At 41.7% G+C, this 24761-nt stretch overlaps 1 protein-coding gene across 8 annotated transcripts; it reads left to right on the forward strand.

Annotated features, from left to right (window-relative positions):
- LOC116546032 (zinc finger protein 195) lies at positions 1-24331 on the forward strand. 8 transcript variants are annotated; one of them, XM_032272395.1, is made up of 7 exons: positions 51-162; positions 6337-7885; positions 8594-8673; positions 10474-10600; positions 11095-11190; positions 20562-20708; positions 21888-24331. In XM_032272395.1, exons 3-7 carry the CDS (start codon positions 8659-8661, stop codon positions 23333-23335), a joined length of 1833 nt encoding a protein of 610 aa, XP_032128286.1. In that variant the 5' UTR covers positions 51-162; positions 6337-7885; positions 8594-8658; the 3' UTR covers positions 23336-24331. The 8 variants fall into 8 exon arrangements, with proteins under 8 accessions (XP_032128287.1, XP_032128290.1, XP_032128289.1 ...); XM_032272393.1 differs by having other exon boundaries at positions 6337-6449; positions 8516-8673; XM_032272394.1 differs by lacking the exon at positions 6337-7885 and having other exon boundaries at positions 9-162.
- Positions 24332-24761: the final 430 nt, after the last annotated feature.

A 24761-nucleotide genomic window follows, 5' to 3' on the forward strand; every position in this document is an offset into this window, starting at 1 on the left:
GCCAATCAGGCACGCGTGTGGCGGGGAGAGGACGGCTTCCGGGATCTGGCGGGGCCTTTGTCCGGCCCGAGCTCCACTTCCTGTCCCCGCCGTTGGCCCTGTGACCCGGATGCACCGGGAGCGCCAGAAGTGAGACGCGGGCTCCCTGGCAGCCAGGAGATGGTGAGTGTGGCGGCCAGGCCTCCTGAGACACGGGCGGGGGCGGGCTGCAGCCCGCGGTGCCGGCGGCGGAGGAGCCGGGCCGCCCGGGCGGGTTCCGGGCCCCGCGGACCCGAGGCCCCTCCGGCCGCAGCATGGCGGCCTCCCGGCGCATCCTTGCGGAGCGGCTTTGCCCGAGCTCAGGCCCGTCTCCCGCGGCAGCTCTTCGCCCGCAGACCCGCGTCTCCCCGAGTCAGGAAGGGCGCATCCCGGCTCCGCGGGTGGTTTGTGCATAGCAGGATGACCTGTGGGGGCCCCGTCCCGCCTTTCTCCCGAGGGAGTCCCTGCAGAAATGCGTAGGGGTTTTGTTTGAGCGAAGAGAGGGTCCTGAATGGCAGAGGACCCAACCATACTTTTTGGGTGTAGCCGGCCCTCAAGGAAAGGCTTTCCTCAGGTGCATCAGGAAGCAAGCCACATTCATTCGTTGGTTGGGTACAGCTATGTCGTCTCTGGATTTGAGCTTTCTAGGTTGAAAGTGTCTGGTCATGTAATCAGAGGTCAATGCGAGGTTCGTGGTTGATGAAGCCTCAGTTTTGTTTCTGCAAGAGAGTCGTTTGCAAGAAACGCATCTGAGTTACATTTTTTTTTTTTTTTGCTTAAGAACCCACAGCACTAGAGCCACTTAAGTTGGATTGCCTGCTGTTTAATTATTTTAACACTAAACAGAAACCTGGTTTTTCCCTGCACTTCCCAGATGTATTTCAAGCGGGGTCTCAAAACCACCACCACGTTCTTCAGGCCTAATTCTGGCCTGCAGTAAAATCCTAAATTTCCTGTTTGTTCCAGACGTTTCCAAATGCTAATTTCCCCTTTCTAATTCACAACATTATCGACTATTCATCCTTGGCTGTAATTTTAGGCACAGTATTTTAATGAATCATTTTTTTTCACAATGCATTGAATGGCACTTTTTTTTTTCCCTTTTTTGAGATGGAGTCTTACTCCATCACCCAGACTGGAGTGCAGTGGTGCTATCTCAGCTCACAGCAACCTTTGCCTCCTGGGCTCAAGTGATTCTCATGCCTCAGCCTCCCAAGTAGCTAGGGATTACAGGCATGTGCTACCACACCTGGCTAATTTTTGTATTTTTAGTAGAGACGGGGTTTTGCCATGTTGGCCAGGATGGTCTTGAACTCCTGACCTCATGTGATCTACCTCGATGGCCTCCCAAAGTGCTCACACTGAATTACAGGCGTGAGCCCTGCCTGGATGGCACTTTTTAAGACATTTCTGTTTGTAATCATTCTACGTGACAGGAAAGCGGAGAATCATCCCCTGGCACTGTTGTAAAAAAATCTTTGTGCCTCTCTCTCCTCCTTTTTATTTTCCTTGGCACAGACACCTTATCAGAATGTCTTTGGTTTGAGGTTCCACTTTCGAAGCTTTACAGGGTGATTTGTTCTCCGGCACCCTCTGGACTTTTCCTTCGGTTTCCGTATTGTCCGGGGCTAACAAAAGATGCCCACCATGGCCTTGTCTGCTGGAGCATCTGGTGGATTTCAGCCCCTGGGTTATTTCTTCTCAGAGGACAGCCTGAGGTATGAAATGTGGCCTCTCCAGGGAGCAGCTGGATTCCCTGGGTTGAGAGAAGTCTGGTCCACTCTTCCTCTAAAGAGGTAACCACTTGGATGGGACATTAAGATGGTCTTCACCCGACCCAACTTTCAATCCTTGGAGACACATTGCTGATCAGCCAATCAGATGTTGCTGTCAGGGGGAAAAGACTGAAATCATTTCTGTCCTTTGGACTCTCTCAGATTTGTGAAGGGAGACAAAGTGTTTCAAAGGACAAGAAAAACCCACCCTCATGAGGTGGTGCAAAAACCTGTAAAGCAGAATTCACCTGGGCTACTCAGTGGGGCACAGTGTAGTGTACATGGGAAGGGTCATTGAGCTCTTTAGTGAACAGGATGCAGCTGGGAGGATCTCCCCAACAACAGAATAGCCTGACGTGGCACAAGTCATTAGACACGCCTGTTGCAGTCAGCACTGCCACTGTCCGTCTTGTCACCTTGACATAATTTGTTCACTTACTGCAACTTTGGTTTTTTAATCGTAAATTTGCATTTTATCAGTAGAGCCCGAAAGGTAAGAAAATACTTACAAAGGACATGAAGTAGGTCCATTTCAGGAAAAAAAAGTTAAATATCTAGTCATGTGTAGCTTTCTCTTCTACAGAGTGATTAAATGTAGAAAGTTACCTGGGTCTGTTCTTTTTTGGGAAATGATTTCCAGCAGAATCCTAGGGCTTAGCTTTGGGAATGCTACCAGGGAAAATAAAATGCTTCTTTGATAGCTGTGGAGAATGTTTACATTTTCTACAAACAATTATGGTAGACTACTTGGTGAATTACATACATTCATCAAAACATTAGCTCCTCCTTTTGCAGGGTGAATTTGTTATAGTGAATATCTCTGCTTTATATCCTTTCTCCAGATTTCGGAGTTTATGCCAAGTTGTAGGAGATGAACTTAGCACTTCTAAAAGTGTTCACAGGGATTGTTTACTGTTTGATTTGTTATGGAAAGAATAAGTTCATTGTTTGAAAGCAATAAACACTTTTGCTTTTTCTGTTGATGTGAAAAGTGTGAGCGCCCTACAGTTTCCTTTTCTTCTGTAAACTGAGTGATTTTGTTGGATGTTTTCAACACTGGGTATTTTTTTACTTAAAACTAAGTGGATAACCCTGATTGGGAAGTTGAAGCCCAAGAACAGTGACTACAAGCTAAGGCCAGTATTGAGCCTGCAAAAGAAGGCAACTGAAGGCCTGGCTCAATCTTGTCCGGCCCGCAGTCCTGGGCTGCATGCCGCCCTGGGCTTTGAATGTGGCCCAACACAAATTCATAAACTTTCTGAAAACATTATGAGATTTTTTTGTGTGATTTGTTTTCAGTTCATCGGCTGTCATTGGTGTTAGTGTATTTTATGTGTGGCCCAAGACAGTTCTTCCCCTGTGGCCCAGGGATGCCGAAGATTAGACACCCCAGGCCTAGCTCGTGCCTCCCAAGGAGCCTCCCCTGTGGGTGCCCCAGCCTGCTCACAGCAACCGTGGATGGAGCCTTTCTACAGAGAGAAGCTGCAGAGCTTGGGGGCCTTGGGGACCACAGGCAGATGCAGCTGGAGTTGGGATGGGAGTTGGGGAGGTCTTCCTGGGTGTGGGATTGTTGTTATCCTGGGGCTGTTTCTAGACTTCATCAAATAAAATAAATGGAGCTTTAGGTTGGAAGTTATTGAACTCTAAAGGAGGATTGCAAGTGGGAGAAGGTACCATCTATCAGGCCTTTGAAGAGCTCCAAAGTTAGGCAGACTAGGGCTTTTTTGTGTTTTTATAGGGAGAAGGGAGGACAGGATAGAGGGTGGGAAAACCAGATTCTAGATCATAGAATGTTTTACTCTGAAATCAGCGTGTTCTTGGGAGGGGCAAGAAGAGGGGTTGTATGTTGGCTCAGACTGAGGGTAGGTCAAAATTGAGGGACTTGGGGGAAGGAGAGAGATTTTAGCAGATTTCGATAGAGAAGTATTTTGTTATGACCACTGAAGACAGAATTGTTCAGCCGATTGTTGATTAGGAAAAAAATGGGAATTTTCAGGTCTCTGTATCTGGCTATGTGGTAGGTAACAAAGGGAGCGTCATTTGAGTCTTCATAGAAAGGGGTTTCTCTTGATTCAGCTGTCCCTGGAGAACACAAGGAAGGAGCAGTTCTGTTCCTCAGGGCTCTTGACCAGAATCCGTTAGGCACTCCTCCTCCTCACGGCGTTCCCCTGCTCTCTGCAGCTCTTCCGGGCCATTACTGGTATGTATCTTTTTTAGTAAACCAGTAAATGCAAGCACAGTGTTTTGCTGGTTCTTTGAGTAGTTTTATCGAATTGCTGAACTCAGCAGGAGGTTATGGGAGTACCCAGTTTATAGACAGTAGGTCAGAAGTATAAATGGTTATCCCAGGCTTGTGACTGGCATCCGTGGTAGGGCAGTGTTGTGGGACTGAGTCCTGAACTTGTGGGATCTGAGCTGGCTCTAAATGGTGTCAGAATTAAAATACTGCACACTTGACCGGGCGTGGTGGCTCATGTCTGTAATCCTAGCCCTTTGAGGCCAGGAGTTGGAGACCAACCTGACTAACTTGGTGACACCCCATTTCTACTAAAAACACACCACTGTAATCCCAGCTACTCGAGAGGCTGAGACACAAGAATCGCTTGAGCCTGGGAGGTGGAGGTTGCTGTGACCCGAGTTCGCAACACTGTACTCCAGCCTGGGCGACAGAGCGAGACTCTGTCTCAAAAGAAAAGAAAAAGTTAAGCAGTCAGTTGGTGTCGAAGAACTGGTTGGGGTTCAGCAAACACCACACTTTTCGCGTCAGGAGAAAGGCAGGTCTTGGGCCTGGGTTGGAGGGAGACTCTGGGTGTCTGGGAAAGCAAGGCCATGTTCTGCACACAGGCCATCACGTTGCACCTTGTCCTGTGATTCTGGGTCCCTGAGGGTGAGAGGGGACTGAGAACTTGGAGGGAAGAGGTGCTTAGAACAGACAGCCTCCTCCCCAGCTGTCATCACGATTCCCAGCCACTCAGGAACGCTGACTTGCCCACACCCCTTCAAAGACTAGGCATCCCCTTCAGGAATTTGAGTACAGCACCTTTGGAGTTAGAATTTCCCACCCAAAACCCACCCAAGTGCCTTCAGGACCCCTGGTGTATCCTCAGCTCCAGAAACGGAATCTGCTGCAGGAGCCTACATCTGCCACCAACTCGGGACCCCCCAGTGGTACTCTCTTCGGCCTACAGGGACACAGCGCTACGTCGGGTCACAGCCCCACCCGGGCCGCTGACTTGGCACTCTTTGCCACCCTGGATCCTGGAGAGCGCCTTTGTCTCTCTTGATTTGTTTTGCCCACAAACACCTTTTGTGTGCACCTGCTGTGCCCAAGGCCGGCCCACCCCTTCGGTGCGTGAATCTAGTGCTTGCCGGAATTCAGATGTTCAGAGTTTCAGGACCATGGCCCTGGACCTCGTTGTTGCGAGAACAAATACCAGTTAGAAATAAGAGGCTTAATTCTCTCACTCGAAAATAAGGAAAAGGTTTTTTTCTTCTCCCAATTCTGAAAAGATTTACTTTAGGGCACTTTCATCTGCAAGTTTTTTCTCTGCTCTTTTGAAATACACCTGAGTCACTTAAACAGCCAAGTCTTTTGTCATTCTTTTAATTCAGGATTGTCTTTGTTTAGGGCCTGAGAACCATTACTTGGCAGATATTTGTTTTTTTCCATTTTCAGTCTTTTAAAGTAGACACTGATTTGCTTAGAATGAAGAGTACACGGCAGTGGAGCGCAAAGCTGAGGACAAAGTTCAGCGATGCGGAGGGATGCAGGGTGCAGGATGCCAGAGCCTTGGACAGAGGCTGGTCATCTGCAGTGACCACTGCAGGTTGAGGCTGAGGGGCTCACACCGCCAGAGCAAGGGTAGCCGAGCGTGTCAGCCAAACCGGGGAGTTTGCGGCTACACCTTCTTTTCTATTCATGACTTAGGAACAGCTAGCAGAGTTATATACCGTTTTTAGTAGACAACTTGCATCCATTTAAATTAAACAATATTTTCTACAATAACGTGAATATAAAGGCAAACTATTTATTTTGGGAAAAAACCCTTAAATAGTAATTTTTTTTTTTTTTTTTTTTTTGAGACAGAGTTTCACTCATGTTATCCAGGCTGGAGTGCAATGGCGTGATCTCGACTCACCGCAACCTCCGCCTCCTGGGTTCAGGCAATTCTCCTGCCTCAGCCTCCTGAGTAGCTGGGATTACAGGCACGCGCCACCATGCCCAGCTAATTTTTTGTATTTTTAGTAGAGACGGGGTTTCACCGTGTTGACCAGGATGGTCTCGATCTCTTGACCTCGTGATCCACCCACCTCGGCCTCCCAAAGTGCTGGGATTACAGGCTTGAGCCACCGCGCCCGGCCCCAGTAATTTTAATATCAATGTTATTCTTTTGAAATATAAAGTGTTGTAACTGAATTAAAGTTACAAAGTTTTTAAATACTACCTACATCATGACTAGTATATTAAAGTTGTTCATACTGAGATATTTATATTTAATATCCGAAGAAAATTCACTCCCCAATTTTTCCATTTTCTACTCAGAATCCGCCTGCATCTCTCCTGCCTGGATCGCCATAGATTTGCAGAGGGCGTCCATGCAGGGTCACGGGAGCTCTGTCACCCGCGCCTGGAGTCTTTCGGACATCCGTCTGCAGGTGCGCGTGCAGACCGGGCGCGGGATGACAAAATGAGCTGTCTGTGCTTCTGTCTTAGAATAAGAGGAATGAGTCACCCAGGGTGTGCTCGTCCCCTCAGAGAAGAAACCTCCTTGGTATCCAGATGGGAATTACTCCAGTTTTCTGATACTTGAGTAAAACACAAAAATGAGACCTGGAGTTTGAAACTGGTGAACGAATTGATTCCGTCTTGTGTAGCATTAGAAAGGCAAGGCAAGCAGTCACGGCCTGCAGACCAGAGGCTTTCTGTTTCCAGTAACTGGGTGAACAACTGAATTTAGCCTCAGGGGGTTAGCACAAAGAAGGAAGTGGTCAAAGGGGCTGAGGCTTCATTTGGACCATTTTCCTCCAGTGGTTGCTGTGAGTTCTGATGTCACCAGTTGAAGGGATATCCATAGACAGAAAAGGTGGTGGTGGTATCATTATTTCTGTTGCTTTTGCCCTGCTAAAAATAAATATTAGCTTCTAACATATATGTCCTAGAAAATTCTAAAGGTTTTGGTTAAATTACTTGTTATTTTATGTGATAAAATAGACAGGGAAGTGGGTTACATAGATTAAGATTCTACAAACCCTGAGATTTAAATTTTTGGGGGGCAATTTTAGGAAAAACAGAATTGTAAATACTTAGTAGCACAGAGATCAGAATCTGCATAGCGCCCTCTCCCTGCACAGACATGCCCAGACTGCCTCTCCTGTAGCCTCACTCAGGTCTGGCCTCACCCTGGAATCTCCTCCGATAGAGTTAGCTAGAGAGTTAAATCAGAGATTTGGGTGGTGACTCCTGTTGCCTCTCCAGAACTGATATTGATAATTTTCTGAAACCCCAAAGCAGATAAATGGGATCAAAGCACTGTCTGTTTTGGGCCTTAATTTTTTTTTTTTTTTTTTACTAACACCAGTGCTTTTGGAGATAGCTCATACAGCAACCTGTTTCTCAGTCCTGTGGGCCTAATAGCTGCTTCACAAGCCACAGGAAAGTGAATGTAAACACGGCAATGGAAAATGCCTCTGCACTAGACTTCTCCCTCTGTGCGTCCACTCCGTTGGTCCACATGGAGCTTTATACACTTTTGAAAAGTCAACGGTAGAAAAACAAAAAGAAATGCAAAGCCTGGGCCGTTGGTCTATATCTTGACAGTTGCGGGACACTTGGTGCCATCACCCAGGCTGTGACGGGCATTAACTCACATGACGTGAGGCGCCCAGCGCAGTGCTCTGGCGCATGTTCGGAGCACGCAGTGCCTGCTTCATGGACACTGCATTCATATGTGTGTGCAGCTTTCAGATGGAGACAGATTCAGACATTGCTTCCTTCTCCAGCCCTGGAAAACTGTAAAGAGCCATAAAATAACGTAATCTTTCAGGCTGGAGATGGGCCGTTTCTATTTGCACCAGAAAGAACTTGTGCCGTGGTAAGAGGGCTGGGTGTCAGGGCCTGCGCAAGGGTCGCTTCCTTTAGCTGAGCGCAAACGATCACAGGTCCCGGGCGAGCTGCGTCACCGTCCATGGCAGAACTGTTAACAAATCCAGCCCATGAGCCCTTTGTAATCTTCAGAAGCACAGGATCCAGAGTGGGACCAAAATTACCAAATGGTTTCTATGCACATTGAAGCTTGAGAAACTGGGCTTAGCTACATGGTTCCCAGCCAGCTTCTGATTAAATCACATGGGCAACTCGAAAACATGCCCTGCCTGCAGATTCTGTTGGTTTGGGCGGAAGCACCAGTGCTCTTTGAGTCACACGCCTCAGGATTCTGAGGTGTGACCAGTCAGTTACGAGGAGATTCAGATGCTTTTGTGAGAGTTGAGTTCAGCCTTGATTCCAAAGGGAGGTCACAGGGCCTTCTCTGCTTAGGTTTCAGAGGGGCGGTTCAGTGCAGCTTACATTCCTGTCGCTGTAGCAGAATTGCTGCTGTTTGTGGCAGGGAGGGTACCTGAGAGCAGGAAGAGAAATCCGTATTTAGACGTCCAGGTAGAAGTTTACTGTTCCTGAATCTCTTCAATAAAGAACAGAAAAGCGTGGACTTTTCCTGTGTTTCTAGGTCTTTCTGTTGATGGGTGTGGTGGTGGCAGGTGAAAGGGTTGTGCTGACACCTTAAAGGCATATTCTCACGACGCAGCTGTGATTTGTCCAGAGAATCTTACCTAAGAGGAAACTCCAGAGAAGCAGGAGAAAGAGAAAGAAATGGCTGGTGCTCAGGTAAATGCATCTCAGGTCAGGGGTTGTGTCTGCTTTTGCTCCTGAAATGTCATGTGTTAGAATTTGGAAGCCTTTACTTTTCTGATTGCGGTGTTTCTGTATGATACGTTTGTTTCAACTACTTTTTTTTTCTTATAATAATGAAAGTTGCTGAAAATATTTCTTTTCTATATACCAAAGCCTTCTCTGTGTTATCTTCACCTTGGCTTCTTATATGCCATGAAGAATTCTCGCCATGACTTTATGACCTGCAGTATTAAAAATGTTCACTTTGTGGCACTGAACCATGGGAAGGTGTGGATACACAAGATTCTTCTGAGGATGGGGAGTGGTTTTTGGATGTTAGTGAAGAAGGGAAACATGCACCGTTTAGGTTTCATCTGGATGCTCCATCAGTTGTATGCAGAACAGGGTTAAGAAAATAAACATTTAAACCAGATGGCATTTATTGCCCAGAATAACGCAGAACATTCTGGAAAAGAGAAAAATGAAAAGACACTTGTTTTTTAGAGTGCTAAAGAAAGACTGTTTTATTACACAATTAGAGGTTACTCCTGGGCACAGTGGCTCACGCCTGTAATCCCAGTACTTTGGGAGGTTGAGGCGGGTGGATCACTTGAGGCCAGGAGTTCGAGACCTGCCTGGCTAACATGGTGACATGGTAAAACCCCTGGCTCTTCTAAAAAAAAAAAAAAAAAATACAAAAATTAGCTGGGCGTGGTAGCACATGCCGGTAGTTCCAGCTACTCAGGAGGCTGAGGGATGAGAATTGCCTGAACCAGGGAGGCTGAGGTAGCGGTGAGCCGAGATCATGCCACTGCACTCCAACCTCTGTGACAAGAGCGAGACTCCGTGTCAAGAAAAAAAGGAAAGGGATTACAGAACATGGAGAGACTTGTCTCTTCAACTTTACATAAAACTGATTTTTCTCTATGATTAGGTTCAGATTATAATTTACTTTTTGGCCAGCATCACACCAGTACTATGTCTTCTCTGTGCATTGGCACATGATAAAAATCTGTCCTATTACAGTTGATGTTCATTTTATTCAGTTGGTTAAAGAGCTCTCTGACAGATTTTTCCATTGTAGATTTTAATTATTTTTTCTCTTTTTTGTTAAGTACGTTGAGGAGATTTACTGATTAATGTGTGTAAATAATCACATTTAATCTGAAAGGTCTTCGCTTCTTAGATTCTTTTTGCATATGCCTTGCTTTAGAAGATAAAGAATCTCATCTCTGTTTGTGGTTCATAAAAACTGGGATAAACTCAGGCTCTGCCTCTTACAGGATGTTTGACACAATATTGGCTTTGGACCCAAAGAGCTGGCATCACTGGTGAGCATGTTAGAAATTCAGAAACTCAGGCTTGATCTAAGATGTCCTGAAGCAGAATCTGCACAAGACCTCTAGTTTATTGGCCACATTAAATTTAAGAGGTAACTTCTGACTCTCCATGACTTTCCTGTCTGAGAAATAGACATGCCTTATTCATATGAAGTAAACGTGGCACTCAAAAATGGACATGCCGTTGTTGATGCCCTTGATTTTACACTTTATCATCCAGGAGAGTACTCCGTGTACACTGCTTGTGTGGATCTTACGCAATTCTGTTTCCTCAGAGCTAGAGAGAATGTTAGAGAAAATTCTTGTGCTAAAAATTACCTTACTGTATAATTCCCACCACTTGTATAAGTCAGAACCAGTTCTCTTCACACGCTCATTTCACCTGGAGTCAAGTTAAGAACTCTGCCCAAAGCCACTTGGTAAGTGTTTGCTGTTGTTGTTGTTTCTTCTTCAGAAAGTGTTGACATTCAGGGATGTGGCCATAGAATTCTCCCTGGAGGAGTGGAAATTCCTGGACCCTGCACAGCAGAATTTGTACAGAGATGTGATGTTAGAGAACTACAGAAACTTGTTCTCCATTGGTGAGGATGACTTCACTACGTAACTCCTCATATGCCCTAAAGAGTTGCTTTCGTTCCTTTGCAGAATGTTTTTTTGGGAGTTTCTGCGTTGCATGAATGAGTTTCAGATCCCTGCTTTTAAGAAAACCATGGGGATTTGTTGACGTTAAAAAAAAAAAATCATCAAAATGTGGTTCATCTTGCCATAAACCTTTTTTTCAGCTGATCTGTATCTTTGACTCTAGTGGTAATTCCAGAAATGTAGTGGCATGAAATATTGTTGCCCGCATGTTAAAATCAAATTTCCACCACCGAGTTTTGATTCAGCAGTACTGAGTGGTGAAACTAAGAACCCACGGATTTAAAATGCTTACTGAATATTCTAAAGGTTATGTCAGGAATCATTTTTGGATTACTTTTCTAGAATCTCTTACAGTGTTCACTCTGCTAAGCATAGTACAAGGTTGGTAATTGGTGAATTTCAGCATAATGTCACTTTTTTTCTAATAAAACAGGTCTGACTGTCTCTAAGCCAGGCCTGATCACCTGCCTGGAGCAAAGAAAAGCACCATGGAATCTGAAGAGACGGGAGGCAGTAGACGGACATCCAGGTGGGTGGGACTTAACGAAGCCGGTAATCCAGGCGAAAGGTCCAGGGGCCGCGGAGGAAGCCAGACGTTGACATGTGGCTTGGGAAGCTCCGCTCCGGCAGAGATGGGTTCTGAGAGCCTGGGTTTCCTTCTCTGGCTGTCCCCTGGGAGCATCTTCTATCTTATTCTCTTACATTTTCTCCAGATTCCGCTTCCCAGGTAGCGATCTTCCTTCAGGTCACAATAAACATCAGAGCCCTCCTCCTGCCGAGTAAGGACCTGTGTGGTCTCACTGCTGGCCTGGCCTCTGCTGTTGAGAACATGCATGTCCCTGCACATTTTTGAGGAACTCTGTGTGAAATGTTTCTTCATTTCTCCTTTTGCATCAGGTCTGAAATGTGTGAGAGGGGCGGTGACGGTGTTTGCTTCAGAAACTCCACAAGTCCCGCAAACAGATGTTGTGTGTTTTCAGCTTTACGATTTTGTATTGTACAGAGGTTTCACATGGGGGTCTACTGAAAGTTATACGCAGTCATTTTCTCCAAACACTAAACATCTGCCCCAATACGAGATAATCTGGTTATTTTACTTCAAAATTGTGTTTTTTTTAGTATGAACTGAGGTTGGTCATTTGAACTCTATATTCCCCAATGCCCAACTGTAATAGTTATGATTATCATTTTATAATTCCCTCTTTTTTAGTATGAAGCTTATCAGGACTGTGTCATTCGTGTGTATGTATGTGTGTGTATGTTTATATGTGTGTGTATATATCATGTATGTGTATATATCATATATCAACATAGAAATGACAGGATTTCATTATTTTTTATGGGGGAGTAATAGTCTATTGTCTGTTTAAATCATATTTTCTTTATCCATTCACATATATACACACACACACATATACAGGTGTGTGTATATATATGGGCATATGTATAACAGATTATTTTAGAAATAATTGTGTATACATTGTGGACAGGGTAATAATTGGATATGTGTATACATTGTGAAATAATTAGTGCAATCACATTAAGGAATAAATCTGTTACTTCACATAATCACCTTTTCTTGCAGAGAGAATACTTAAGGTCTACTGTCAGCAAATTTTAAGCACAGAAAACATTATTAACAGTATTCATAACACGACTCACTCGATTCCCCAAAAACTCATCTTACAACTGAAAGTTTGGACCTTTTGAACAATATCTCATTTTCCCCAACTCCAGGCCCTGGCAACTACCATTGTCCTCTGCTCCTGTGAGTTCAGCCATTGCAGATGTCCCGTCTGAGGGAGAACATGCAGTCCCTGTGTTTCTGGGCCTGGCTGAGATTATTCAGCATCATGTCCTTCACAGTCATCCATGGTGTTGAATGACAGGATTTCATTCCTTTTCTGTGACTAATATTCTGTTGTCTATTTATATCATATTTTCTTTATCCATTCAGCATCCACAGACATTTAGGTTGTTTTTCTATGTTGACAATTGTGAATAATGTTGCAGTGAGCTGTGAGCAGATAATTCTTCAGGTACTGCTTTTATTTCCTTCAGTGATACATACAGAGTGGGATTGCTGCACTGTAGGGTGGGTTTACATTTTTTTATTTTGAAATAGCCTCCCTCCTGGTTTTCATAATGACTACCGAACTGTTTTTGCTTTACATCCTTGTCAACATTGTTATTAGGCTGGTGAAAAGTTAAGTGTGTTTTTTACCGTTTAAAAGGCAAAAACCACAATTACTTTTGGAAAGACCTAATATATGACTTATTTTTGATATTTGCCATTCTAATATGAAAAAGGTTGATTGTACATTGTCTTTGGTGTGCAGAGGCCTTTTAGTTGAATACACTCCAGCTTGTTTATATTTACTTTTGTTTCTGTACTTTTGGTGTCATACATAAATGATTGCCAAGACCAGTATCAAAGAGGTTTTCTCTTAGAGTTTTTAAGGGTACATGTTTTACATTTAAGTCTTTATTTCAAGCTAATTTTTTTGAGTATGGGGTAAGAAAAATTACTTTTTTCACTATTTTGACTGTGGGTATTCTGTTTCCCCAGAACCAAGTGTGGAAGAGACTATACTGTCTATATTGTATGTTCTTGTCACACTTGTGAGAGATGAGTTGAGTTGATATGCAGGAGTTTAATTCTGGGCTCTCCATTCTGTTCCATTGGTCTCTGTGTCAGTTTTCTTCTCTGTTCACATACCATCCTGTTCTTACAACTGTAGTCTTACAACGTAGTTTGAACTCAGAAAATATTATGCCTCTCGCCTTGTTCTTTTTCCTACAGATTGCTTTGGCTATGCCAAGTTTATTTTAATTCCATATAAATTTTTGAATTATATTTTCTATTACTGTGAAAAAGGCCCCTGGAATTTTGATAATTTTCAATGGATCTTTAGTCTTGGTCTTTAGCAGAATTTTACAACCCCCTCCTTGGATTCCAAAGCTCCGTTACAGGTATTTTTTTGAGATGAGGTTTCTCTGTATCACCCAGGCTGGTTCTGAACTTCTGGCCTCAAGTGAGCCTCTCCCCCTGAGGTCCTGAGTAGTTGGGATTATAGGCATGAGCTGTGGAGCCTGGCTCTCTGGGAAAGGCGTTTCCATCCACAGCAGTCTGACACATTTTTGTTGCTGTGGGGGTTAATATAAGCCTGGGTCCACCTATTTCACCACCTTTCTATGTCATTTTCACTTTCTCTTTTGTTCTGTTTCACATTTATCTGTAATTTCAAATTCTAATATTCAAAACAGTATGCTAGAAATTAGCATGTTCTGTCTGAATTAAATTATTTAGTAAGCACTCCATGTTTATTAAATTACTGCAGGCAAAAAGAAATCATAGCATTTTATCCTGTTTTTCCAATCTGTATATAAATGGTAATATGATTTATTCCCAAATGTTTATTTTTTATGTCAGTGACTCCCACCATATTTTACATGATTTATATTTTACTCTTTCTTTAGAAATGTAAGGTTATTCCTTGCTTCTGAAAGTATGGCAGCATTTTTACTTTGCAGAATAGCACCAGTATAGTAAACATATAATAAAAATTATCTTTAGTGTCTTCTTAGAACATTAAAATGTTCTCAGTAGAGTCTTTCATTAATGATTGTCGTGCATTTTCTCTGAAATTTTACTGCTGTACACTGCATGCCGGTGATTCAAAGAGTGATTCAAAATAACCTGCTTTTCATGATTACACAGCCACAGTTGAGTATTGTAGTTACTAGGCAAATTCTTTTTTAATGGTACATCACTGTTTCATGGCAGATGTTATGACTAACACTTCTCTTAGTGTTTTGTAATTCCGTATGAGTGTTTTTATGGTTGAATAGTGTTCCCCTACATGTATATGCCACATTTCTTTGTGTGTGTTCATCGCTTGAGCCTTCCCCCATTTGAATTTTCTGAATAGTAGCACAATAAACATGGGTGTGTAAATATCTCTTCCAAGTCCTGAGTTGCTTTGTATACTTTTGATAGAGACCCAGAAGTAGGATTGCTGGATCATATAATTCCATGTTTAAGTTTTTGAGGAACATTTATGTTTTTGTTTTTGTTTTTCAAACAGAGTCTCACTCTATCACCCAGGCTGGAGTGCAGTGGTTCCCAGCTCACTGCAACCTCTGCCCCATGAACTCAAGTGATCCTGCCCCTTCAGCCTGCCGAGTACCTGGAACTACAGGTGCACACCACCACACCCAGTTAACTTTTGTATTTTTACCAGAGATAGGGTTTTGCCATGTTGTCCAGGATGGTCTCGAACTCCTGGGCTTCAGTGATCCACCCACCTCTGTCTCCCAAAGTGCTGGGATTCCAGGTGTGAGCAGCGCGCCTGGCCAATGCTATCTGTCTTTGTGGCTGCATCCTTTGCAGCCTGCCAGCATTTCACGTGGTTTTCAGTGTCTTCACATCCTTGACAGATTTGGATCTTTTTAACAGTGGCCATTCTAATAACTGTTAGGAATACCTTCACTGCAATTTTGTTTTGCATTTCTCTACAATGAGTAATTTGGGCATTCGTTCAAGTGCTTGTCAGCCGTTTCCATATCTTTTCTGGAGAGATTTCAGTCAGTCCTTCATCTGTTGTTAAGTCAAGTTACTTAATTTTTGTTTTTGAGTTGTGAAAGTTTCTTACATACTCTGAGTATTAACTACTGTCATGTTTGTGATTTGCAGGTATTTTTTCCCATTTCTTGGGTGGCATTTTCATTTCACTCATTGTGTTCTTTGATTTGCAGAAAGTTTGAAGTTTGATGTAGTTCAGTTTTTCTGTTCTTTTTTTGCGCTTATGCGTTTGATCTATGTTTTCTTCTAAGACTTATATTCTATTTTTATGTTTTTCATTTAAAATATTTTTGAATATGGTACAAGGAAGAATATTCATTTTTCCATGTAGATATCCAGTTTTTAACATCATTTGTTGAAAGGAATCTTTTCTCCATTGTGTGATCATGGAAACCTTATGGAAGATTATTTGGTTTTATCCACAAGGGTTTATTTCTGGACTCTGTTCTGTTTCATCATTAGTTATCTGTCTTTGTGTCAGTACCACGTTGTTTTATTTTTATAGCTTTTTGTATGTTTTGAAATCAGAAAGTATAATGCCTCTTTGTAAAGAGTTTTGGCCACTTATTGTTCTTACACTAATTTTAGGATTAAAAGAATCAAAAAGTACCATTGGCAGTTTGATAGAGATTTCATTGAATGTGTACATCATTGTGGGCAGTATTGGCATCTTAAAAAAAAAACAAAACAATTATCTGACCATTGAGCAAGAATGTATGTTCAAGGGTGTTTAATTTTTGGCATTGCCGGTTTCGCTTTTGCTTTTGATTTCTAGTATAGTTACATTTTGGTCAGAAAACATGTTGTGTGACTTCAGTCTTAAGGAGACATTGTGTTCTAACAGAAGGCACTATGTGCAGTTGAGAATACAGCATATTCCGCTTCATGTGACTGGAGAGTTCTGTACATGTCTGTTAAGTTTATTTGGTTGGTAGTGTTGCCCAGGCTTTCTTACTGCTCTGTGTAATTTTCTGTTCTGTGTTGAAAATGGGGTCTTAGAGTCGATACTTCTTGTGTTACTGTGTACGTCTTGCTTCACTTCTCTCCATATCACTTTATGTATCTGGGAGTCCTGATGTTAGATTGAAATGTAGACAGATAAACAGTTGCAGATTCCTGGTTAATGGGCACAGTCTACTGTTAGATGCTCTTAATCTGTGTCTCCTGTGACAGTTTTGACTTAAGATGTATTATTGTCTATTGTCTGTCTAATATAATGATAACCACCCCACCTGATTGTGGTTACTAATTGCATGGAATTTTTTTTTAATTCTTTCAGCCTATTTTACTATTTAAGGCTAGAGTCTTTCGTAGATAGCATATGTTCTTAATCGGCTCAGCTATTTCATTTCTGTTCATTAAGTAGGTTAATTCATGTTTAAAATAGCGCCTGAAGGAAACGAAGTTCCTGCCGCCATCCTGACTATTGTCGTCTGTGTTTGTCGGCATGTTGTCCTTTCCTCTTTGACCGTCTTCATCGTTGGTTGCGTTTTGTTTGAACGTCCTTTCATTTTGTGCTCGTTTTGTTTTGCAGACCTTGTAAAGGTATTTTCTTTGTGATCACCTTGAAAAAGGGAAAGTACATAAAACACCTTAAAGTTATAAATACAGATTTTAATCTCACAGCTTCATTGAATACAAAAACTAACTCTTTACACCCTCCAGTGTGCTATTAACGTAACAAATCATTATATATTTTGTGTGTGGTAGCAAAGATATATGCAGATATTTTTTCAGATATAGTAGCATCCTGAGTTTTTACACCATCATATTAGAGTAAAGTACTAGTATCTGCTTACGTATCCACCTTTAACAGAGACGTTTATATTTTCAGATGGTTTTATAATGCTGTCTGGCGTCACTGTATTTTTAACATAATGGAGTCTTTTCAGTAGTTTTTTTTATATATTATAGAAATGGGGTCTTGCTATGTTGGCCAGGCTAATTCCTAACCCCTGACCCCAAGCAATCCTCCTGCCTTGGCCCACCCAAAGCTGGTATTACGGGCATGAGCCACCGTGCCCACCCAACCTTTCGCATTTCTTGTGGAACTGTACTAGTGGCAGTGAATGCCCTCGTCTTTTTATTTATTTTGGAAAGTCTTTATTTTTCCCTTGTTCTTTTGAAGTAAAATTATTCTAGATCAAGTGTTCTTGGTTAGTAATATTTTTATCTTACTGAAATTTGGAAAGTTAACAGCATGTTTTTCTTGAAATAATGCCTGTACTGCTTTTCTGCTATATATTTTTTCTACGACTTCTTTCATGAATATATTGGTTTAGGTCATGATATTCAATAAATTCCGTATTTTAGCTGTTATATTTGTTTTACAGTTTTTTTTGTTTTGTTTTGTTTTTTTTTTTGAGACGGAGTTTCGCTCTTGTTACCCAGGCTGGAGTGCAATGGCGCGATCTCGGCTCACCGCAACCTCCGTCTCCTGGGTTCAGGCAATTCTCCTGCCTCAGCCTCCTGAGTAGCTGGGATTACAGGCACGCGCCACCATGCCCAGCTAATTTTTTTTTGTATTTTTTTTAGTAGAGACGGGGTTTCACCATGTTGACCAGGATGGTCTCGATCTCTTGACCTCATGATCCACCCGCCTCGGCCTCCCAAAGTGCTGGGATTACAGGCTTGAGCCACCGCGCCCGGCCTGTTTTACAGTTTTATTTCTCTGTGTTTCATTTTTAAATCTGTGCTACAATTCTGTTTAATTGGTTTATTTGTATGTCTTTGTACCAGTACCAAACTGTTTTAATTACAGTCGCCTTGTAATGTGTTTTGAAATCAGGCAGTGTGATACCTCCAGCATTGTTCCTCTTTTTGAAAATTGTTGGGTGCTTTATGGTCCCTTGAGATGTCTTATGATTGTTAGGGCTGTTGCTTTTATTTATGCCAAGAATCGGATTAGAAATTTGAAAGAGATTGCATGGAGTTTGTAGATTGCATTGGATGGTGTGACCATCTTTGCAATGTTAAGTATTTCAACCCTTGAACAAGAGCATGCTCAAATATGTTGTTTAATTGCCATGTGTTTGTGAATTTTTTTTGTTTTTCTTTGTTATTTCCAGTTTCTTTTCATTTTGGTCATACATAATAATGCGGAAGACTTCAGTTTTTTTGAAATTTGCTAAGACTTGTTTTGTCCAGGTAGTCTATCCTGGATGTTTTCTGAGCTCTTGGGAAGAGTGTGCCTCCCGCTGGTGTTGTGTGGCGTGTTCTCTCTGTGTCTGTGAGGTGTCATTATTTGGTAGTGCTTTCAAGTCCTCCATAAAATTATTAAGGCTTGCTTTATGATTCATTATTGAAAGTGGGTTGTAGAAGTATGCTACTGTTGATGCTGTAATTATTTGTTTATAAAGAACTTGCAGAATTGAAGCCGGAAATAGCAATATAATACGAGGCTACGTCAACACCCAGATATCCACATGAATATACACACGCTTGTCATAGGTCCCAGCGTATTGTCCTTTTTTCATTGTTTTATGTTCTTGTTTTTTGTGAGTTCTAACTTAAAGTATGTTTTATGAAGTATGACTGTTTTTAACTTAAGATGTATTTTGCATCATGTAGTTGTAACCTCTTCTGCTCTCATTTCATTAACATTTGCATGAAATGTGCATTTCCAGCTTGCCACTTTCAGTCTTTTTGTCGTTAGATCTCAAGTGAGTCTCTTGTAGATTAGCTGTAGTTTGGTCTTGGTTTGGTTTTAAATTATTTAACATATGCCTTTTGATTAACTGACCCTAAGTAAACAGTTTACTGAAATGAAAAATGCTCTTTAGTCATTGTACCTCTTTCCTCGATTCTTGTAGCTTTTTCCTTCTCTCTCTTTTGTGTCTTGTACTTTGTATAATAAGCTTTGACTCCTTTTTAATTTTCTTTTGTGTGTAGATATTTTCTTAGCAGAATATTTTCTTGCAATTATTATGGAAATTATATTAAACATATTACCGTTATAAGAAGACATTTTATACTGGTAAATACTTTAGTTGTATATAAAAATTTTGTTTTGTTTTTGTTTTCTGAGACAGAGTCTCTCTCTTTCGCCAGGCTGGAGTGCAGTGGCACAATCTCAGCTCACTGCAACCTCTACCTCCTGGGTTCAAGCGATTCTCCTGCCTCAGCCTCCTGAGTAGCTGGGACCACAGGCGCTACAAAAATTCTTTCTTATTAAATCTGTCCTCAACTTTGTTACTGATATCACTAAATCATTTAATGTTGTGTATCCATTAACAGATATTTATGATTATTTTTCTACTGTCATCTTTCCAATTACAGATAATTAAAAGTGATTTCTGCGCCATTGTTATAGTACCACAGAATTTTATTTTCCTGTACATGCGTATCTTTTTCATATATTTATGTATTTTGACGTAATTGTATATTATTTCCTAGCATCGCCTTATTTTCAGTGGGAAGGGTTCCTTTTTCCATTTCTTGTTTGACATTGTAGCCCTTGGTTATCTTAGAAAGTCTGTTTTTTATTACTTTGTGAGACACTGGTTATATATATTATTCTTGCTTGGAAGTTTTCTTTTCAGCAATTAGGTGATCTCATCCAGTTCCCTTCTTGCTTCAAAGCTGTCCCTTTTTTGAGACAGGGTCTTACTGAGGGAATGTATTCTCTTACCGGGTCCATGAGGGGGTGTAATTTTAAGGGGAAGAGCTTCCCAGCGCTGTGGCCCCCTCCCATCTCTCTCCATCCGGGAGATTTAATGGTTCCTGCGGGCGGGGAAGAATCAAAGTCTATCACTCCAGTGGAAGTTCTAAGGAACTCCTTTCATTGGCCTGGGGTCTTAGAGAAGGTGAGGGGTTCCTCCCAGGTAAAAGTCCCTTCTTCCACACCCCTTTGGACTCCATATTTGGATCTCCTTCCACGAACACTCTCTTGGAAGCTGTTTTTCTCTACCCTGGATTTCCCCTGTGGAGTCCCCTTCCACACTTTTCGTGGAAGTTTTTATCTCTCCTTCTTTTCTTCCCCTCTTTTCTCTACCTAAATAAAATCACCTTCCTGCAACACTTCTTGGGTTCGGTATTTACAAGCTTACCGCCCACCTGCTGTTCTCCCCTCTCTCATTCCTGAGAGGGCGGAGACCAAGAACCTACAACATTCTCTCAGGGGCGCTCTGCCTCACCGGCACCCCAGAAACCCGGTTACATTACTCTGTCACTCAGGCTGGAGTGCGGTGGTGTGATCATGGCTCACTGCAGCCTCAACTTCCCAGCCTCAGGTGACTCTCCCTCGTCAGCCTTGTGAGGAGCTGGGACTACAAGTTCAACACCACGCATGACTAATATTTTTGTATTTTTTGTAGAGATGGGATTTCACCATGCTACCCAGGCCTCTCTCGAAGTCCTGGGCTCACGCGATCTGCCTGCCTCAGCCTCCCAAAGTGCTGGGATTACAGGTGTGAGCTGCCACGCCCAGCCTGGCTTTGAGGATTCTGTGGACAAACTCACTGGTAATCTCATGAGAGCATGCTGATAAATGACACATGGCTTTTCACTTGCTGCTTTCAAGATTCCTTTCTCCTCTGTGACTTTTGAAACTGCTTATATTGTGCCTTATGTCCCTTCTTGTTTATGCTAGTTGATGTGTTTAGCTTCTTGATTTTTTAATATTTTTTTCACACTTTTGAGAATTTCTCAGTAATTATTTCCTTTCATACCTTCAGTTTCTCAATCTGTTTTTTATGCTTTGTATCTTTTTCTTGGTATCCTCATTTTCCTAATTCTACTTAGTTTTGTGTTTTCCCATTTTCACTCATCGAGCATTATTCAAATGATAATTTTATTTTTTCAGTTAATTTATGCATCTCCATTGTTTTAGAGTTGACTTCTGACCTTTTTTTCTTTCTTTGATTGCACCGCATTACCCTAATACTTTGTAAATACACTCTTTGGCCGAGATTCCGGCATTAACAAGAAGCCTCCTGCCACAGCCTCTATCATGTGGCTTTCTGCCGGGGTGGAAGTCCAGAACAAATGGGCCCAGATTCCAGCAGCCTCTTAAGCGCGTGCTGAGGGTGTGTCTCATGTGGAGCTGCGTGTGTGCTTTTCGGTGAAAGAGGGTTTCTCGGGTTCCTTCTTAGTGGCCTGTGGTCACCTGGTCCACCTGTTGCTGCTGGTGCTGCAGCTGTCACAGGGACTTCCTCTTGGTCTCAGCAGGCCCAGCCTGTCACTCAGAGGACCCCCATTTCTTTCAGCACTCCATCTCATGAGGGGCAGAAACCGGTCTTTGCCAAAGCTTGAAAAGGCCAAAAGTGAAAACACCTGTGCCAGTATTTTCTTTCTCTTTGGAAGAAGCCAGGAGTTGGGGGTTTACTCTTAAAGGCATTATGCTTACTGCGGAGGAGCAGGGGCCGCGGGGGGGAACCTAACAAAGTTCTTTTTTCTTCTTCTTATGTGGCTCTTTGCTTTGTGCTGACCTGCTGTGCCGCAGACTCTGAAGTGGTTCTTAGAGTTCAGATGCTTTTTCTCACTAGTTAACTGTTACGTTTATATGTTTGTAAAGAAATTAGGGCCTGTGGTATTTTGTGCCATTTTGCTGATATACTCAGTATTATTTTATAGATTAGACTGATAAAGTGTCTTCATCTGTGTCTAGTAAGTGGGGTAACTTATTTATTTATTTATTTCAGCTATGTCCTCTCATTTTACCCAAGACCTTCTGCCAGAGCAGAGCATACAAGATGCATTCCCAAAATCAATACTGGAAGCATATGGAAATTGTGGCCTTGATAATTTACATTTAAGGAAAGACTGGGGAAATTTAGATGAGTGTAAGTTGCAAAAACATTGTAATGGACTTAACCAGTGTTCATCAACTACCCATAGCAACATCTTTGAATGTAATCAGTGTGTTAAAATCTTTAATAATTTTTCAAATTTACATAGATACAATATAACTCATACTGGACAGAAACCTTTCAAATGTCAAGAATGTGGCAAATCGTTTGAAATGTTCTCATTCCTAACCGAACATCAGAAAATTCACACTGGAAGAAAGTTCCAAAAATGTAGAGAATGTGGCAAAACCTTTAACCAGTGCTCACACTTTATAGGACATGAGAACACTGACACTGGAGAGAAACCTTACACGTGTAAAGATTGTGATGAAGTTGTTAAACCGTGCTCAGTCCTTACTAAAAACAGAATTTACACTGGAGGGGAACATTACACATGTCAAGAATTTGGCAAAGTATTTAACCAGTGCTCCCACCTGACTGAACATGAGCGTGGTCCTGAGGGGAAACCCTACAAGTATGAAGAGTACAGCACTGTTTTTATCTCCTGCTCCAGCCTTTCTAATCAGCAGATGCTTCTTGCTGGAGAGAAACTCTCCAAATGTGAAACATGGTACAAAGCTTTTAACCACAACCCAAATCTTTCCAAACATCAGAGAAATGAGATTGGAGGGAAACCTTTCAAATGTGAGGAATGTGACAGCATCTTCAGGTGGTTCTCAGACCTTACTAAACATAAGAGAATTCACACTGGTGAGAAACCATACAAGTGTGAGGAATGTGGCAAAGCCTACACCCAGTCCTCACACCTCAGTGAACACAGGAGGATTCACACTGGAGAGAAGCCCTACCAATGTGAAGAATGTGGGAAAGTCTTCAGAACTTGCTCCAGCCTGTCTAATCATAAGAGAACTCATTCTGAAGAAAAACCCTACACGTGTGAAGAATGTGGCAACATCTTTAAGCAGTCATCAGACCTCACTAAACATAAGAAAACCCATACTGGAGAGAAACCCTACAGATGTGAAGAATGTGGAAAAAACTTCACCCAGTCCTCCAACCTTATTGTACATCAGAGAATTCATACTGGAGAGAAACCCTACAAATGTGAAGAATGTGGCAAAGTCTTTATGTGGTTCTCAGACATTACCAAACACAAGAAAACCCATACTGGAGAGAAACCCTACAAATGTCAAGAATGTGGAAAGAACTTTACCCAGTCCTCCAACCTCATTGTACATAAGAGAATTCATACTGGAGAGAAACCCTACAAGTGTGAAAAATGTGGCAAAGCCTTTACCCAGTTCTCACACCTGACTGTACATGAAAGCATTCATACCTGAGAAAAAATATTTAAAAATAGGCAAAGCCTTTAGGATCTGGTCACATCTTTACATCAGAGTTTTTAATAATAATTTCTTAATAACCTAATAAAGTTATTATAAATGTAATGACTGTTGAAAGCCCTTTCATGAAATACAAGTCTCCAGAGCGCACACGAGTTTTTCTTCTGAAAAAAAAGGTTATATTTTATGCTAGATGGAAACCTTGCATTAGTTGATTAAACTTTAAGAGAATTTGTAGAGAAACCCTACAAATGTCATAAATGTGGAATAATATTCAAAAACGATAGCTTAGAAAACAGAGTTCATACTAAAAGATATTTTTCAAATGCAGTTAATGGGAAAAATAAGCAAAATCAAATTTAAGTAAACATTGGAGGATTAGAAAGACAAAGGAATAGGGCACCGCACTTTCAGAAATGACACTGAATCACAGCATCATGTCTACAGAGCAATCTAGACTTGAAATAGACCCGTCGTTTATATTTAAAAGGAGGGTGAGACAATTTTTGTAGTTTTAATTACATTCAAAATACACTTTTTTGGATTGAAAAACCGTTAAATTTTTTGAAAAGCGAATATTGATGTTATTCAACTCATCAGTTGATGCTGTCTTCATTTCTAGTGCTGGTGTGAAAACACATGCCCAAGTCCTTTTGTGGCAGGCATGCACGGTTGATATACTTGTCCATGAAAGGTGAAAGACACTGAAATGTAAGATGCGTGCGTAAAATCTTGGTAGAGAGGGTCTTTGTGGTTGTTTTATATACTTGTAAGTGATTTATGAGATAGGTGTTTAGAGTAATACCCTTCTGCACTATAGGAAGAAGGAACTATTTTGAATTTTGTAAATAGTTTTACCCGTATTTCATTAAGGCAACATACCATAAATTTTGAAGTCTTTTTAAAGATTCTGTGCGAAGTTAATTTGTTTTTAATTAAACACAATTGTGTTAAGCCTGATGTTCATGGAATAAAGTGTCATTCTACCAAAAACCAATTCCATCATAGTCAAAGGTGTCGGTAACAGATGGTAACAGTATCCTCCCAGGTGGCATGGTGGATAACATCTCCAGTGATCTCTATTCCCAGTGATTTAAAAAAAAAAATTCTTTCCCTCTTTTTGTAACTAGAGTCACTATTATTGCTATCATAAAGATTATAGAGGAGTAGAAATAAAATACATATATTTCTCATTCTTTAAAAATTTTTTTTCTATAGTTTTTGTTGGATGTACAGCTTCTGTGGCCTGCAAAACACATAGATTTAGTTTTGATTTGCATGGACTTAAATATACAACTATATTACTATAAAGACAAACTGGCCTGGGCATGGTGGCTCATGTCTGTAATCCCAGCACTTTGGGAGGCCATCTGGGAGGATCACTTGAGCTGAAAAGTTTGGGACCCACCTGGGCAGCTTACCA

The sequence above is a fragment of the Sapajus apella genome, unplaced genomic scaffold (genome assembly GCF_009761245.1).
Source record: "Sapajus apella isolate SASKATOON/1434 unplaced genomic scaffold, GSC_monkey_1.0 scaffold507, whole genome shotgun sequence".
Lineage (NCBI taxonomy): Eukaryota > Metazoa > Chordata > Mammalia > Primates > Cebidae > Sapajus > Sapajus apella.

Coding starts and splice junctions, on each gene's coding strand:
- LOC116546032 (XM_032272394.1), top strand. Junction 11,191..20,561: donor GGCAGTAGACGGACATCCAG/GTGGGTGGGACT, acceptor TATTTTTTGTAG/AGATGGGATTTCACCATGCT. Junction 20,709..21,887: donor TTCTGTGGACAAACTCACTG/GTAATCTCATGA, acceptor TATTTATTTCAG/CTATGTCCTCTCATTTTACC.